Source organism: Culicoides brevitarsis, chromosome 3 (assembly GCF_036172545.1).
Source record: "Culicoides brevitarsis isolate CSIRO-B50_1 chromosome 3, AGI_CSIRO_Cbre_v1, whole genome shotgun sequence".
In the NCBI taxonomy this organism is placed as follows: Eukaryota; Metazoa; Arthropoda; class Insecta; order Diptera; family Ceratopogonidae; genus Culicoides; species Culicoides brevitarsis.
This window is the reverse complement of record NC_087087.1, coordinates 35,650,880-35,670,263: the sequence shown is the minus strand read 5'-3', so window position 1 is coordinate 35,670,263 and position 19,384 is coordinate 35,650,880. Positions and strand designations below refer to the sequence as shown.

At 30.7% G+C, this 19,384-nt stretch overlaps 1 protein-coding gene across 7 annotated transcripts in view; it reads left to right on the top strand.

Moving 5' to 3' along the window:
• The window catches only part of LOC134835629 (teneurin-a), a 196,473-nt gene that overhangs the window by 160,538 nt on the left and 16,551 nt on the right, over positions 1-19,384 (top strand). For 5 of the 7 annotated variants that reach the window (XM_063850540.1, XM_063850537.1, XM_063850539.1 and 2 more), the window contains 9 exons: positions 4,954-5,112; positions 5,459-5,565; positions 10,300-11,274; positions 13,279-13,473; positions 14,478-14,687; positions 15,082-15,267; positions 15,742-15,888; positions 16,573-16,780; positions 19,226-19,252. In XM_063850540.1, the coding sequence (XP_063706610.1) occupies positions 4,954-5,112; positions 5,459-5,565; positions 10,300-11,274; positions 13,279-13,473; positions 14,478-14,687; positions 15,082-15,267; positions 15,742-15,888; positions 16,573-16,780; positions 19,226-19,252 (2,214 nt within the window). The remainder of the gene's footprint in view (positions 1-4,953; positions 5,113-5,458; positions 5,566-10,299; positions 11,275-13,278; positions 13,474-14,477; positions 14,688-15,081; positions 15,268-15,741; positions 15,889-16,572; positions 16,781-19,225; positions 19,253-19,384) is intronic. The other 2 variants (XM_063850541.1, XM_063850542.1) reach the window with 2 other exon arrangements.

Genomic DNA, 19,384 nt, shown 5'->3' with positions numbered 1-19,384 from the left:
TCATGAATATGTGAAAGCAAAAAAGGGTCAACAATACCTTTAGTTTTGCGATTGGCGCACCAGATGAAGTCTCGAACATTAAAAATGAATTATTTCATACATTTTTGAGTGTTTTGAGAAAAAAAAACCACGTAGAAAGTTCACATCACAAAGGGAGAGAGCGAACAACACGTATCGATTTATTTTCCATCAAAACAATCAAAAATAATATTCCTCTGGGAGCTGTCCCTTTTAATAATATTTATTGATGAGTTTGTCTGTTGATGATTTTTTGCGTCAATAGAGGTTTTGTTTATAACGCACTTGTTTGATTCGATTCCCTTCTTCAATAGAGCAACAGTTCGTTAATCGAATTTTCGCAAACTCACTTTTCGAAATTTTCATGTTATGTTGTTTTTGAAAAATCTTGTCCAAATGCTATTCTCAGAAGTCATCCTTCTTTTTGCACTTCAAAAAAAAAACAAAAGACAATGAACTGTCTGACGTTCATTTCACTCCCCATGCAATCAAGAATACGAAAAAAAGGCATCAAAAATCATTCATCTATTATTCATACGATAACCAATTTTTCATGAGAAATTGTATGAGAAACAACGAAAACGTTACAAACAACGAATGTTGTTGCCTCGCATCCTATTATATGATATTATGTGTAAAAATTTAATGAGTTTTGATTTTCGGCAACAAATTGAAATTTCTTCATGCTCGGAGATAAGTTGCCTTAAGGATAAATAATGCATGTGAGTTTGTTCGCATCTACAGTCAAGGCGATCTCTCGTGGGAGATATTCTATCATAAAATAAAATAAAAGGAAAGAAAAATTGTGTGTGTGTTGTTTGTATAGTCAGACAATAATTTTTGATTTCTTTTCTCTCTTATTTCATTAAATTGATGATGTTACGATATCTTGTCGTGGATTTGTTCGACACCCACAATGAGGAACGAGATGCATGTTTGTAATCCCCATGTATGTTCTTTTCATTGTCTAGACACTTTTTTAAGTCGCACCATTGTAGTAAATAATAAACAAGATTTGTAGTATTTTGTAACATTTTGATTGAATTACACGTGAAGACATGTTCCATTCACGCAGAGAAAGAGAGAGAGAAACAAATCAAAAGTGTCTCCTCGTTTACAAACAATTCCTGAAATTAAATTCGAAATTTGAGCAAGATACATTCATTATTTAACAAAATAATATAATACAAACAATACTGCTTGACTTGAAAAACTTTTTGTATATATTATAAAAGTAGATTTAAATCTTGTTTGTTGCACGTCGACACACAAAAAGTAACTAATTTCAATTTTCTGCCATTCTTTTCCTGATGCTTGCTTACAACAACTTGTCTGATATTAACACATATGGATAACATAACACTCCAAAAACACTTTTTTAGGGAATGAGTTTTAAAGTTTTACCATAAGTTGTTTTTGCCAAGGGGTAGATCATCGTTTTATAACATTTCGAGAAAAATTTATTTGAAATTTTTAACATTTGTGTTTTTTCAATAACAAAATTCTGAAAAAAAATAGGAAAATTAAAAAATAAATTCTTAAAAAAGCTTGAGTTTCATGAATTACCCTGTACACGATGCGATGATGGAACGAGTTATCTATCTTATTACTGTGCCTCCTACATTACTTTTCTCATTGTTCTAAAGAGGTTTACGGAACAATAAGACGAGAAGTTTATCTTAATCGCATCATGAAGCACACACATACACAAAACTTTTAATATCAATAACATTCATTTTATTGCATTCCTCTGTTCGGTTCAGTTCCTTGCTTGCACACATCGTTGCTTCACTGAAAACTAAGAAAAAAAGGATTCACTGCGAAGGTCATTAGTATTGAATGTACGTTGTAGAAAACTGCATCATTATTTTTTGCTGCATACATTTCGCATACTACTTGATATTACAGGCAGCCAGAGAACGTTTTGAAAGCAAATAGGTCAACTGTGAAAAATATATGCATTGGATCTCATGCAAATTTATCAGAAATTTACAAGTGGAATGAAATGAAAAACATAAAAAATAAGTATCATTGCAGCAACAGCAGCTAACAGAGCAGAGAGTTGCATCGTTTCGGGATTATGTGTTGAAAATTGCTTTGTAGATTAGCTCGTGAACGCACATCGTTCAAAAGTTGTTTGTTTGAAGAATTTTCTATTCAAGCTTAAAAAAAAAGAATTAAAATTCTCAAATGGAAGTTCAACTTTTAAGACTCGATTTCCGACAACAAGACGAGAGTTTTAAGAAAATTAGCAAAGTTCTTAACAATATAAATGTTAACTTAATATATACAGAATGACCGTCGTCATTAACATCTACGATAGACACAAGTAAAAGCAATCACTGCAAGAGAGATGAAACAATTTTTTAGTACGGTTGTATAATAATTACCTTTCACCGTAAATTATTTAAATTTTATGCAGAATACATAATTTTTCTTCTGTTTTATTTTTCATTCATTACCTTTTTCCAGCGATTACGATGAAATGCGTTCTTGTTCACGTGTGCTTCCATCTCAAAAAATAAACCATGAAGAACAAAATGAAAACTTGTTTGACTTCAACCTGAAAAAAAAATTCAAAATAATTGTGAATCTGGATTTGCATTTTTTCCTATATCCATCTCTTACTTTCGTCACTAAATCCACAGATCTGTACATTTGAAAGGCAATACAATTCAGGTAAATCCATCCATTTTTTGACGCAATAAACGTTGTCTCGGATTTATTTAAAATTCCATCTTATTTTGCATAATTTTAATAACAACTTTTTATTTTTCATTGAGAAATAAATGAAATATTTAACTTTTTGCTAAACTAGTGAAGGAAAAAAGTGAATAAATTTTCCTTTTTTATTCATTGTGTTTATGCAAACAAACCGTTAACGATTTTCTTTTTTCGTAAAAAGTAAAATTTTTCATTTTCACGAAGAAGTACAAAATGTTTCGAATTTCAAATAATTTACTTTGTTCTTCATAAGTCAAGTGACACTTTCCTTTTTCCCGTAGTTACGACACATAATGATGAAGATAAAGAAAGATTGAAATTATTTTTTGGGCGAAACTTTGTTTTGAAGGCGTTTATTACCTACGCGGAAATGAAAAAAAAAAGTTTTCATGAATATTCGATTTTTCGTTGGAAAAAAACAAAGAAATAATTTCATCTTGTAGTCTCACAGAGAGAATGCGGACGAACTTTCGTCATTATTTACTTTATAATTAATGTTTTTCTTCCAATTTTCTTCGTTTTTATCATTATTGGTCGTTTATTGCGTGTCTCAGCATTAATAAATAACGATGCGAAGACGATACCTGCTCGTGTCTCATCTCATTCCGCCACTCGACACCCCGCTATTCTTATTACTTCTTACATTACTACCGTGCTCTGTGCTCCTTGCACGTCAAGATAAATAAATTTGAATGACTAAAATAAATAAAATTAAAATGAAGAAATAAAAGTTTATTGATTTACATAAACTTTAAATACCTGCGCGCTCCTTCCGTCGAATCGCCGCCATTCTGGTTCGTCACAGCAAAAGAGACGGAAAATTATGTGTATTTTGTCATGTTATCGTAACACATTTTTGCCGTGTTATCAGGAAAACACTTCAATTTTTAATGAACTATCAACATCTCGTTTGCCGTTCGCGCACCCGCTAATGATAATAATAAATAATAATAGGAAAATCATATTTTTCACGCTATCAGCAGTCAGTCGATGCGACAACAATATGATATGATGATGAAGGACGCACAATGCGTATGTGTCACAAACTTCAGAATAATTAATATGCAAATGAACATTAAAATTCATAAAGAGTAATTATAAACAAATTAAAATTAAATTTGTACAGTGAAAAAAAAATGTTGAAAGTTGAACAACAAAGGAACAGTTTGTCGTTCGTTGAAGTGTGAACTCGGGAGTTTGTCGATGATTGTTGTCATTTGTTTAATCTTACCTTAAATGACGGAACAGAGATCCAATTCGAATATTTTTGAAAAAATCCTGTGATACTGTCATCCGTTTAACAAATTAATCCTATTTTTTGCAACATTTCAAAATGATGTAACCAACAATTGACAAATATGTAGATCCGTCGCACCATCAGCCAAGTTATGGAAGACAACTAAAAAAAAAATAAATTCACAATACACAATTTTAAATCGATGATTATAATTTTGTTGCGATGCTATAGCAGCAAAAACTATAGAAATGAGATTGAAAATTGATTGTCACATGCACATAACTTAAATTACACCTGCCTGCCCTCGGGTAGTTTTTGTGTGTGTTCGTGAAGTCTACATAAAATATGCACACACACACACTCCTCACATTATTTCACATTTTCCATCGATCTCTGTGTCGTCTCATTTCAATTCACTTTAACTGTCATTGTCTCCGTACAAGCACGAAACATAAATTCAATTGATATGATAATCCATTTTCAATTTAAATTTTTCTACAAAAATTTTAAATATTCCATACTCACGTGTTGTCGTCGTGTATGAGAGACTCCTCGATAGAAAAGTAAAGGTAATGCCTTTCGGATAAAAATGTTGAATACTGAATTTGCATTCACAATTCATTTAACGTTTTTTTCGCTCTTTTTCTCATATGCGAACAGTTGTCATGATGCCAAATGTGTGTGTGTACTCTGAATAACTTGAAATACAAAAATTCGTTTAAGGTTAAAAATGGAGCGGAAAAAATGATGGCAGGGATTATTTAACGTAATTGATTTTATTATTCGTGACAAAACTATTAAAAATTGTATTTTTTACTTCAAAAAAAAAAAAAAAAAAAATGGGAAAACTCATCGAAGAGGAAAGTTTATTATTTCATAAACTACCGAAAAATAGTTTCAAAGCCAAAAGTCAAAATATTTTTGAATTGTACAAAGAGCAAATACTTACATGAAATTTTTTTTTTTATTTTCAGACTGGGTCCCCCAAGTCAACAACAGGGCACGTTAGGACACAATAGTAGTACAGGAGGATCACACATTGGAGGATCGTCTCCGCTTGTGATGCCCGTTTTTCCATTGAGGACATCTCATTCAGCACACACACCGCATTATTCACCTTATTCGCCATCGAGGTAAGTCCATTTTGTTCATTTTTATTCAAATACAGGTTTACATTGGAAAAACTAAAAAAAAAAAGTGAAAAGTGATTTACTTACATGAAATGCGAATCGATTGACATTTGTTTGCGTCGAAACATTGTAATTTATGATGCACATCTTCCAATTTGTGGTAGAAATATAAAAAGCAAAAACATATTGTTCAATGCAAATAAACATTTCACGCATTAATTTTATAGTAAAATGACAAATATTTATTGGTCCGCAGACTAATTACACACAAGTTTGTTGTCATTAATTACCCGGAGAAATAAAATGCGTTTTTTCATGTAGTTTTAAAATTTTTTCTTTTCGTTCACAGGTTTCAGATAGACAAGAGATGTCAACATCGATGCTCATGGAAGTGTTTTAGTATTGCCTTAATTTTATTAGCTGTTGCACTAACAGCGATGCTAGCTTATTTTGCTGGTAAGTTATTCTTCTATTCTTTTTACTTTTTTTTAATACGAAGCATGAATACTGAAGAATTTTCACAAATATTTTATTGAACTTTCGCATCGAGGTTTGAATCGTTGTAACCAAGACACAGAAAAAAACATCATAAATAAATAAAGTTTATTTTTTCCAACATGAACTTAGAACACGACTTCGAGCCCGATCGAAGAGCAAATGGTTTCATTGAACTCTTGTAGTAATAATAACAAGGACATGAAAGAAAGAAACTCCGTAATGAAAAAAATTGTTTTTAACCATATCATCCGATGACTCTCATCCTGCAGCGATACTTTTCTGCACTTTCTTATTATGATATTGTTATAACATTAATATAAATCTTGTTTTTCTCTTTTACAATTTTTTTTTCTTTCAACCTACTTTTTCGTATAGTTTAGCGAGGAGAGAAAAAATTTAACATTACTATTATTATTATGTCTTTTTCTGCACAAAACTACGCCATGAGTTAGAGTAGCTCAACTCATACATAAAAAAAAACAAAAAATGAGAAAAACAAAAAAAAAACTTACACAGACAAACTCATTTTCTAAAGTTTTGACATGATTAATAATAAGTTTATAATTAAATTTGAAAGAAAAAGACGGAGAAACTGTTCAGTTGTGTTTATTGTATTTTTCTACAATTTTTGTAGATTCGAATTTTTCATAAATTGCATTAAACTTTTTTTTTTTGCAATATTCGAAAAAGTAGCTTTCAATATCAGAATATTTTCAATTATCTGCATGCGAAGTTTCTTGACTTGTTATCTGATTTTTTTAAAAAATAAAAGTTTTGCGAACTTTTTGTCTCCTATCAAAATGCAAAATTTTCGGTCATTCAGATATTTTTTTCTCAGTAACTTTTTTTTTTAAAGAAATCTAAATAAATGAAAATATTACGTAAGAAGGAAAGTTCAAATGTTTGTTAAATAGGATCATTCTCCCGTTTTCTCTCCAGTTGTAGTTGAGTTTTACGAGTGAAAAGTTTTTCGTGTCGTGTCAAGTCTTCTTGTACAAGTTCGTTTCTGATGTTTTCTTGCGAATTTTCTTTCAAGAAAACGAAAAAAGCGCTCAGAGAATAAAAAAGACAGTTTGTTATGAAAAAAAAAGAAAAGGAAGTGAGACACAGACATACAAATGAAAGGAAGAAAATTACCTGACAACATTGTTAATGGGTTGGCGTTGTTCCTCTTTTATAAAATTAAAATAGTTTTGCAGTTCATCGTGGACTTGTGCGAGTGCATTTTAAGAGGGTTTATGTTGTCAGTTAATTTTCGTTGTAGAAATTAAGCTATTATTATCTCTTCGTATAGTAGTTTCTCTTTGTCAGTCGTTTTCTTGAATTTATTTAATTATTTGCTAAAGTTTGAACGACTCTCCCTGTAATTAGAAATAAAATTAACTAACTTTACTCCCGAACGACAAGAAAAACACGTTATTAATGGTTGTCTGGTTAGAAAAACATGTATCTTGATGATATTCGAATTTATTTCGCTTCCCGCTTTCTTGACAGCGAACACAAGCTACAACAACGGGAAAAGTATCAAATTTGTTTTCATTTCCCTTTTTTTTCAATTCAGCGAACAAACAAGACGTAGCAGTACTATATTAGCTTCGGTAGTGATCAATTGCCTTGAAAGCTCACACACACACTCGTCACAATTTATTCAACTCATATAACACGCGCATTCGGAAGACAATACAACGAAGAAGGAACGAAGACTTGCAGAGTGATAACAAGTTCTCAATCACAAGTGAAAATTTGCTATTCAAATGTCTTCGTGCTTTATTTTATTTTTTTCGGGTAAAAACCTTTCTTGTGATAAATTGTTGCCTGTCTGACATCGTATGGGTTAAGAAAAAAAATAACATTTTTTTTCATAGCATATGTGATGATGTTACTTCTTCGTACTGAGAATAGAAATGATTTTTCTTCAAAAACTTTGAATTAGCAGATGGCAAAAAAGAACATTTACGTCTTTTCAAATACTTTATAAAAGTATAATAATAGTCTAAATGAATATTAGTTATTTCAATAAAAAAAATATATAAATAGGAAAAAAACTTCATTTCACGTTCTTATGAGTTTTCGTTAAGCCAAATCTAAAGCTTATGTCACAAAGAATGACTAACCATATACATTCAAATTTTGTCGACTCAAAACAGATAAAGTAGAAGAAAAGAGTGTTTTCACAAGATAAGAAAAAGGCGTTAAAATTGGGACATGCTTGAAGAAAAAAAGTTGAGACGACAACAAAAAAATAATAAAATTTAATTTTTTCTGATCCTAAATTCAAGTTTACGAGTCGAAAAAAATTTTAAATCAAAAAAGATACAAATAAGATATGAATTTCGTTGCTCAACTCCTTTAAATACACAAAAGAGGCTGTTACTTCAGACAAAAGGGTTTGTGAGACCTGAACACATGCGATGAACACAATTTTTCTCATCAAGTAAAAGTTTCCGAAATTTGATATTTTATCGACAAATATTGATGAAACACTTGAAGTTAGATCAAAGTTAAATAAACTTTAATTAGACGAAGTGGGTTTTAATAACAACTAAATGGTTTTTAATAGACTCAATGTTATTCGAAAATAAATAGTTGTTGACTGATACAAAAAAAAGTGCTCTTAACTAATTAATTAACTATCATTTGAACCAAAATGACGCCCTTTCTTGACTTTTGAAGCGTGAAGTTCATTCAAGACTCGAAAACACAAAGAAAAAAGTAATTCCATGAATGCCACAAAGAAAATTCATTCATTCAAAGGAAGGACTTCAACTATGAATGTCTCACACTTCAGGTAATAACGTTGTATAACAAAAAACACGGAACAAAAAGAATTTTCTTGTTTTGTTTATAACTGGCAGGAAAAGCTCTTTCAATTATTGTTTTCTTTTCTACTTTGGATTCTTCTGTATTTCGATTCAACGACTCGACCAAGGCGCAAAAACATTCTTTTATTCTGGCATTTTGTCACCATGACGGAGATGATGATACTTGTGATCGTACCTTTTAAATGAGAAATAAAAATAATTTTATTTCAATCTTCTTTTGTTTTCGTGTCGGCTTTTAAATTCCTGTGAATTCCTTTTCTGTGAAAATGTACAAAAGCACAAACACGCGTCACACAGGAAGAGTGACAAAATAATGAAAAAATATATATTTTTAAAATCTGGATAAGAATAAACTGCTCTTTTATCCAATAAAAATATCATGAGAAAAAATATGATTTTATAGGCGAAAAAAAAGTCAGAGACGGAAAAAATAACATTCTCATTAATAATATATTTTTTTAATAAACTCTGAATATGAATAATAAATCATAAAACGCTTTTGTTTACAATTTTCTCTCGCTCATATAAATATTCAGCGCGACAAATAAACAAACACATAAAAAGCAAACAAACTGCCAATATTTTCATCGCATCATAATAAGTTTTTTAAATGAATAAAATGCAGTAAAAAAAATTCGAAAAACTATGCAAACTGGCAGTAAAAGACCCATAACGACTCTATAAATAATATTTTTCATAAACATTTAATAAAATGTAAACTCTTTAGTTAGTAAATGCGCTTGTCATCGTCGCTCTCTCCATAAAACGCATTTTATGGGGTTAAAAAATAAGTTTTTAATGTCTTTTTGTGCTTGTTTGTTTATAGTTCGTTGTGTATGAATTATGAATTGTATATAAAAGACAAAAAAAAAACATAAATAAACGAAGAAACATCGTAAAACACTGCTTGCGTTTGCAAACGAGACGACTTGCACTTAAAAAGATAGACAGGCGAGAATATTGCTTCACTCACTACTTTGGCAAATGGTGCAACTTTATGTCGTCTTGTACGTAAATGTAATATTTATTAAATAGAAAAAGTAAAGAAATGAAAAAGTGAAGGAAATAGCTCGTAAGTCGTAAGTAAATAAGTGCTTTTGTCGCAAAATCATCAGTCATTTCGAATGTCTTTGAGAAACTTTCCTGAAATAATGTTTCTAACATATGTTAAAAAGGCGAAAATGTGTTTTGTGAAATAACAAATTGTTATGAGGTGACAAAAAATTGATCGTTTGATCATGTGTTTGCCCTCATGAAGATTCTTAAAATAACTTTTTAATTTTTTGAGAAAAATTTCCAATGTAAATTTATCTAATTTTAAGTGTAAAACTTTCAAAACTTGATGAAAATATGATTTTCAAGTAAACCTTGACCTCCAATGAAACTGTGATAAGAAAATGTCACTTAAATGAGTTCTCTCGGAAAATCTTGATAAATACCACTTACGAGCAAACTTTGATATCTCCAACAAATGTTACATGCAATCTTGAACAACAATAAATGTACATATCTCTCACGCTCCTCATGACGACGACGTACAGTCATGAATATCAATTGGGAAAATGTTCTCAGTGCAAAACGGGAAATCAAGAGAAACAAACAGGAAATTCGTCGTTCGTCTGATGATGAGGCTATATGGAAAGTTCAGTTGTTCGACTATTTGTGTTGTTGCCCATATATATTGACAAAATGTATTGTTGTGCGCATCAAAGTTTGTCTTTCTCATTATTATTGTCATCATAAAATGTCAAGTGTGATGATAAAACTATTAAATTTTGTGTATTTTAATTACGTGAAAGGTCATTCAGTATTCATGTTTGTAATTATTTTATGTGTCAAATTTTAATTACATCTCTCTCTTTCGTTACAGCAGTAAGTTCAATGAAGCCAAATATCGATCCAGCCAATTGTATTCTAGTCCAAGATCAAAACAACGTGCAACACGATGGTCAGCAGCTACTTGTAACAGATGGGCATGGTTTACCGACGGGCATGTCGCAATTACCTACAGAAGAATCTCTCGCAACAAGTACATCGCAAGATCATAACGCGCAATTTACGACGCAGCAGCAAAACGTGCCAACGTACCAACAACTGCCTGGCGATCCGCAGGCTCAGCAATCGCTAACGCAACAGCAGCAAAAGCCTTCGTCGCCTGCCTCAAAATGGCCCCAAACGATAGAACTAAAGGAATTCAATCAACCTCATCACACGACAATTCCGCCATATCAATTTTGGAGCGCAGAATTTCGCAACAAGCATCCGGCGTTCATCCAATTCAACTTGACTTTGCCATGGGGTGCCAATTTTGCCGTTTACGGAAGACGAAACGTTGCTCCAAGCATTACACAATACGACTTTGTGGAATTCGTGAAGGGAGGACGTGTTGATCATCGATTCCGAAAACGTCGTAGACGAAATGTCGTTGACGATATTGCTGAAGAATACGAACAAGTTCGTGAGATTTTAGCTGATGGAAAATACGATCGAGAAGAACAACGCGAACCGAGAACACTTTCGGTACAACAAAGCTTTATCTCTGCTATCTCTGATATGGATCCCGATACCGAAGCACACATCATTGCGAAACGCTCTTCCGATGGCTTGCCAAAAATCGATATGGAAACCATGATGGTAAATGTAACAATTTTACAGTATTTGGATACGGGACGATGGATTTTGTCGTTATACAATGACGAATTGGTAGCGCACAAGATTACATTGACAGTTGGCGAAGCAGAGGGCGTCAGCACAACGTGCCCAAACGATTGCAGCGGGCGTGGTTCCTGTTATCTCAGCAAATGCGATTGTAATGATGGATACAAAGGACCCGACTGTTCCATAAGTAAGTCTCTTATCATTTTTTTCACTATTTTTTCAACATGTAATGTAGAACCATTGTGATATTAACCGACATTTACAATCCCATAATAACGAGATATTGTCACTGATGGTACTTTTCTTCCAATATCGTAGCTCGAAATTCCACAAATATGTTGTTTTCCACAAAATTGATTCAATATTTGATCTTTTATTGAACACACATACGTAGCAACATTCGTTTTTATCTCCTTACTTCTCGTTCATTGTGCAAAAACCACGAATAAGTAACCTAATGCAGATAGATAGAATGATAGAAAGATAGTATGGCAAGAACAACAACAACACATTGAACCATTTTATGACCGTTCGGTTAAGGTTCATGCCAGTTCATGTCAACACAAAATGTATTCCTTTTTTTTTCTTTTTCCATTTCGACCAATATTGCATGCAATATTGAATTTCAGACGGGCAAAGTTATTTGGGATTCAGATTACGTTCGATTTGAAAATTTAATATAAATGGGATTTGCTTCGGTTTTTTGCTTTTAGTTTCTGAAAAGTCATAGAAATGTCAATCGAAATATTTACATATGTGACATTAAGAGTTAACTTCAAAATTTTCTAAAAAATCCTTTTCAAAATTTTGAAATAAAAGTTAAATTCCTCTCCAAAAGTCATTCACCGTGTCACGAAAAAAAAACACTTTCTAACAAAATGTAATACGTGGCATTATTACAACTCTTACTCCGTTTTTTTTTCCTTTATTTCTGTTCAAACATTCGAACATAAACCCATAAGCATCTGAAAAAACGCACCAATCCTCCGTGTAGTCGTCGAACGTACAAACCGAACGACATATCCCAAGTCGTGTGTAGCGAAGCATGATATATTCAATAATGTCTTGTCAAGAATTCTGTAGCTATCTGAAAATTTTCAACAATGAAAATCATTCGTATGTAACAACAACAAAACCGCCGCAAACACCACATGTCGAATAAGAAGAGGGACAGGATTATGTAATATTGTTATGTAATCATTGTCCTTTTTCTTCTACTTCGAAGTCGTGTTCGCTATTTGCTATTTTGCGATGCGACTATGCGTACTGAAATGGCAGGAAAGCAAAATAATTTTATACAATTTTTTAAAGTTCTATCTCTCTTTTTACAGAAAAAGGATTCTGAACATCAAATTGGCTCGTGCGTGAACAAATATTGCTCGAATTGTTCTACATGAAGTAATTTGAAACCGTTTAATATTTTAGTTTTTTGGTTTTCCTCCCAGCTAGTTAGTTGACTTTGATGATTTCTCTTGAGTTTAAATCTTTAATCCAACTTGTTGGTTTCAAAATTTCACGAAGAGAGTTGAAAATAACAAGATCGAATTCATCTGCAAATTCAATGAAATTCCAAGCCCAATTCAATCTTTGTTCAAATATAATTCCATGAAAATCGAACTTTTTTTTTCAATTTTAACAAGATTCCTTATCAGGAACTTGCCTTTCTTTCCATACCATGACACGATCTTGTATGAAATATATATAAAAATTCAACGGATATTTTTTTATTAAATAAATATCAAAATATGGAATAAAAATAAGTGAACTGAACATTTCAAGATATATATTTTTTCATGCATGCAATAGATATTTCTTCTATTTTTCTTTTCTCCTTACTAACGAAAAAAAGAAGTACACACAAGTCTCATGGTCGATCGATTCTCCTTGCGATATCTTTAGTAGGTTGCAAAAACGATGAAAAGTAACAAAAAAAAAACTGAATGACGTTGGCACTTTATCCTAACTTCTTTTTCGCTCTATTTTATACGATAAAAAAAATGTGTTTGAAAATTTTAAAATTTCGTGTGAAAAAAATTATTTGTAATGATAAACATTTTTCTAAGTTGATTTTCTCGTTTTCAAATATTTTTCTTTGTGTCATTATTTTCGCGTCATTTAGAGTTCTACATTACATATCTTCTTAAATTACTTTACGAAAATTTTCTAAAATTATTAATTTTCTTACTTTTAGGTGTTTGTCCTGTTCTTTGCTCATCTCATGGGCATTATGGCGGGGGAGTTTGTCATTGCGAAGAAGGTTGGAAAGGCGCCGAATGCGATATTCCAGCACACGAATGTGAACTACCCGGATGCAACAATCATGGGCGTTGTATTGATGGCGATTGTCATTGCGAACGTGGATGGAAGGGACCATTTTGCGATCAACGTGAGTAGAAATTTTAATTATAGCCATTGTCCGTATGTGTGTGTGTTTTGTCTTTTTTTTTGTACGTTACATGTAAAAATCTCTCAATAAATGTCGCAATAAAACACACACACACACAAGGACCGAGGACATCGTTTAGGCAGGACATGACACGACGCACAACCAAAAAAATATCATCTAGAATACATCAAAAAGAGCGATAGACACATAAAAATGACATTTTATTATTATTTTTTTTCTCTACCTTTATTTTCTCTGTGTGAGCCGTCGTCATCTTTCGCTCATGTCGAAAAAAAAATAATAAAAATGTAAGTGAACGCACGTACGCATCAAAATCGGAATAAATATATTTTTATTTTGGAATCGATCACGTATTGCATAACAAAGTTGTGGTTTGTATCGCACGATACCTTTATCTCCGTGTTGGAAATGATGACAAAAAGGACAAAAGACGATTTAATTTAAAATCCATCGTCGTCAGTGCGTTGCATATTCGACAGAAGAATGCGGAGAAAAAAGGAAGTGCGTCGGAAAATCTATCTCATCATCTTCAGGTTTTTTCATACCTGCGATTTTATGAAAAATTTGGACAAATTTAAAAATTTCAAAGAAAGTTACAGCGAAGAAAAAAGAAAAAATTGTAAAGTTAAAAAAAATTTTTTTTGAGAAATTGTGCAATTTTTTCACAAAATTTACAATATAAGGCAAAAAAAGCAAGATACGACGTGTTTTGAATTAGATTTATTATATTGACACAAGCTATATTGAGAACACATTTTCATCTCATTTTGTATCATCTACAATGACATTTATTACTTTGACAAGCTTTTCTTTCCTTTCCTTTCTTATCTTACGTTTGAGTTCTTTTTTTGTATTCTATGTTGACTTAGACGATGACTAACATTTTTAAAAAAGTAAAATTTTGTTAGGTTTTTAAGGGATTTGAAACTCATACTCTTCTTTCAATAACTAATAAACTAACAAGGAAATCTTAAAAATTTTAGCCGATTGCTTGGATCCAGCATGTTCAGGGCATGGAACGTGCGTATCGGGTCAATGCTATTGCAAAGCAGGTTGGCAAGGTGAGGATTGCGGAAATGTCGATCAACAAGTGTATCAATGTCTCCCTGGATGTTCAGATCATGGCACATATGATCTTGAATCCGCTACTTGTGTTTGTGACAAACATTGGACCGGCGCAGATTGTTCCCAAGGTAAAAAAAAATGTTTGAACATTTTCAAACTAATTGAAAAATAACTTTTAATATTTTTTTTAACAAAAACATCATAAAAAACATTTTTTTAATAAAAAATAACAATGGAACAAAAACATTTTCTGTCGAATCACATACACAGCTTGATTTTTTAAGCTTCCAAATAAAAAATTGTTAAAAAATGTGATATGTACAAAAAATTCCTATACTCGACTCAAAAGTTTTCGATTTAATTTTCACTCTGATGAACGTTGTTACATCAAAATGTATCAAACGGTTGTAAATTAATAAACAATGCTTTTTTTGATGCGGTTAAAGGATCCGATTATAATTTTTTCGTTTGATATTTTTGTTTTTCAATCCAGATTAACAATATATTTTTTTTATTTTTCAGCTGTTTGTAGCTTAGATTGTGGTCCAAATGGCGTATGCGAAAATGCACGATGCAAATGTAATCAAGGTTGGACTGGAAGTTTGTGTGATCAGTTAACTTGTGATCCGAGATGCGCTGAACATGGACAATGCAAAAATGGAACATGCGTTTGCTCTCAAGGATGGAATGGAAGACATTGCACATTGCGTAAGTTTAAGTTAAAAGTTAAAAAATATCAAAGTTTGATTCATGATAATTTTTCAACTAACAAAAATGTATTTTTAAGGGGATAAATTTAACCTCTCTTTAGCTTAAAACTTTTTTTTTGTAATTAGCTGTGCGACAAAAATTAACTGTCATGAAAAAGTAGCACAGCAAAAAATCGTTTTAATATCCTTAAAAGTTTCAATTGCAAACATTTGTTAAAATAAAAAAAACATTTTTTGCGCATACACATATCAACACACTATAAAAAATATTCAACATGCATTGACAAGCAATGTCAGGAAATATGATATGAGTAATAAGGTCGAATATGATTTATTAGCTTTCATACATAATTTATAGCGTAAAAAATCATATTTCGCTACCCTTTTTTTCTGAGTTTTGTTTCGTCGACAATCGACATGTTGTGTCATGACTCTCAACTTCACACACATAAATTGTTCGTTTTTTTTTCAGCTGGATGCGAAAATGGATGTTCACGTAATGGCCAATGCACCTTAGAGGATGGCGAATACAGGTGTGTTTGCATTGAAGGCTGGGCAGGATCTGATTGCTCAATACCGCTTGAAACGAATTGCAAAGATAACATAGACAACGATAACGGTAAGTGAAAAAGATTTTAGCAAAATGAAAGTTTTTGTATGTCTGACTATGAGTGACGGTGCGCTTTACTTTACAAATGAAATTGAATTGAATGCAAAGTCCCTCTTGGGGGACGATGATGTAAGAAAGTTCTATGTATGGAATTCAATTTTCTTCGTGTCTGTGCTTTGAAACCGTCGGTTATTTTAATATATATATTTTTTTAACATTTTTTTTTGTACACAAAAAAGTAAACTAAAATCGATTTTAAAGTAACAACGTAACAATAGCACTTCCAACAATTTTTCATATACAACGACAATAATAATAATAATGCACGTCTTAATACATGTGGGAGCAAAAAGAAAAAAAAAAGTTTCGTTTCAATTTATTCTTTTTTTATTTGATTATTCGTCGTTTGCGAGTATGTTTTGAATTTTTTATCAACCTTAAAAAATCACCCAACAATTTCAAAGATTTTTTTTACTTCAATCCTCTAAGCGATTTGAAATCAAATCAAATCAATATTTATTTATGATTCAATTGAAAGTAGGTCCTTTGTACAAATAATTTCCGTGAAGTACGAAACTTTAAAAAAAAATATTTTTGCAAACTTTTTAGATTTAAAGAAAATTTTGAACATTTTTTCAAACAATTTTTTTTTTGTATTTTTTAAAATTCAATGAAACGATTTTTCTCTTTTAGATGGCATGACGGATTGCTCCGATAGCGAATGCTGTGCCCATCCGAGTTGTACAGACCATATTATGTGTCTTGCTTCCAATGATCCTGTCGAAGTTTTGTTCCGTAAACAACCGCCTTCAGTTACAGCAAGCTTTTACCAACGCGTAAAATTCCTAATTGAGGAAAATTCGGTACAATCGTACGCTCACATGGATGAATACAGCGAAAGGTAAGTAAAATTGTTTCATTTTTCTGCAATCAGTTTGTTTTTTTTTTTATTATTAACACCAACAAAAGTGTTATTTAGTGTTTGAATTTGATTTACATTTTATCAAAAATGTAGACGTATGCTAAAATTATAATAATATTTATTAATAATTAACGCAGAATTTAATGGTTTAGGGTCATTTTTTCACGTAATCTTCATAATTTCAAAACGAGGAACTAACTATAAATATGAAATAATAACAATTGTGTTTTTGGATTTACTGTATACTACTTACTGCATATAAATATACCTTTCTATATATACATTTATTTCATTAACTTTAAACAAACGAAAAGTTAATTTAAACTTTAACTTACAAAATTACATTTACCACACCATAAAAAAGTGTATCTTGTCCTCTCATCATCGTTCTACAACAAAAAGTTTTAAGTTAACTTTTCTCCTGTATTTTCGCTTTTTATAACAATAACATTCTCTATCGATGCCGTCGTAGTATTCGTCACAAACAACATAGGCGTTAAATTTACTTTAGCAAACTCTGATTCTCTTGCAAAAAAAAAATTTTTTTCGTATAGATAACGAAGAAAAAACTTGTTCAAACATACGTTTCCAATAATAGTAATGTGAAATGTGTTCAAGACGAAAGAACACATTTTATTTTTAAAGTGCTCTCAATCGGTAATTTTTTGAGCAAACATCTGCATTATAATACTGAATGTGTATTACATTATATTATATATTTGTACGATCGTCCTACAAAACTCACTCTTGAATTACATTTAAATATAACCTAACCACACAAGTGTCCGGATAACACTTGTCTAAATTGAATAAATACACACACACACATTACACTTGTGAGTTTTCGTGTGTATATGTGCTACTTTCAAGCACACATGAAGCCTCTTTCCTTATCTATGCTTCAATTTAATATAAAATAATTGAATAAAAAAGGGAAACGTTTCAAGTAAATCCAAAACAATAAAAATACAAAGATATAGGTCAGGCGTACAGTAAAATAAGAACGTAGGAGCAACACTATATGTAGATTTAAAGGAATAATTTTTCCTGCAAAAAAAAAAATACGAAATCGTCAAAGAAACTTTATAATTCCCCTCGAGGTATGACCACTTTAAATATTTAATTTTATTAAACTGATTAAAATCTTCAGCTAAGATATACATTTATTGTTTTAAATAGGCGAAAATTAATAAATTGCAAAATTTATCGATGATTTAAAGTTGGTCATTACTTTGAGTTTTGTGTTTTGTCTAATGTTTTACCCTGTGTTCGTCTATCCCATTAAGTTCATTATCAATCCTTTATTATATTATATCAATAAAAAAGAAAATATTTTTAATTATTAATAAAGTTCATCCAAAATAATTATGAATTAATTTATAAAATATATATCAAAATACGATCTAATTATTAAGTATCATAAAAAGGTGTTGCGTTAACTTTTTGTTTAAACTTTTGTTTGATTTATTTTTTATAAAAAAAATTTTTCAAAATTATTTAAATTATTTTTTTGTTTAAAAAAAGAGTACAAAAGAAGAAAACTCAGGAGTATTATTATTATTTCTAATAAAAAATGTAAAATAAACAAAAAATATTAAAATCGCGTTTTATCGACACTCAGCTTATATTTTAATATTTTTATTGTTTTCCTTAAAATATACTTTTAGTTGCTTAGTATCAAATTATTTCATTATTATTATTATTTTTTTTTATTTAATATTAAAAATATTATAATATTTAGTCTCATACCTTAAAAGAAATTAATAAGATCACAAATTTAGCAAACTGTAATAAAAAAGCGATAAATACACCACGTAGGTCAAGAAAATTAGCTAATATAAGATAATTTAGGTAAAAAAAAGTGTGAATGGAAGAGTGAATGTGTTGTTTGTCTAAAATTTTATGTTTAAATTTTTTTTATCAATTATATTTTGATTAAACATTTTCTTTGATTTTACATACATTCAAGTTATTTACAGAATATTATGATCACAGGTAAAAGAAAAGGAAATGTTAATCATAATAGTTGATAAATATATATATGCTTGTCCAATAAACAACTACAAAAGGCGAATGATGTTATAATCTCTATGTTTGAATTCATACAAATTTGTCATAATTATTATTATAATTTCAAAATAATGGTTGCATTTGTGATGAGATTTATCCTTTTGATGACGATGATGCAACAAATAAAGAAACGTGTATTGATTAAACATCACATGCCTTTGCTCTGTAGTAGTTATAATTGGATAATAATTAGTAATTTTGTCCTGTCTTCTTTGTGTCCCTGTTGCTGTGCCATGCCTCGGTGATCTGTTGTATCCTTCATACATAAATAAAATTAAAACAATTTTAAAAAAATAAATAAAACGACTGCTAACCTTCCCGTTGTTGTCCCGATGTTGTTTTAATACAAAAAAGCGAGTTTTGGAACTCCTTTACACCGTGGTAAGTCGCAGTCTCTTGATCAAAAAAAAAAGCTATAACCGTCCTTCTCTTCTCTCATATATTCTTCGTTTATATACTTTTTTGTTAATATATTTGTTAAAAAATATAAAATAAATATTAATTAATATAATA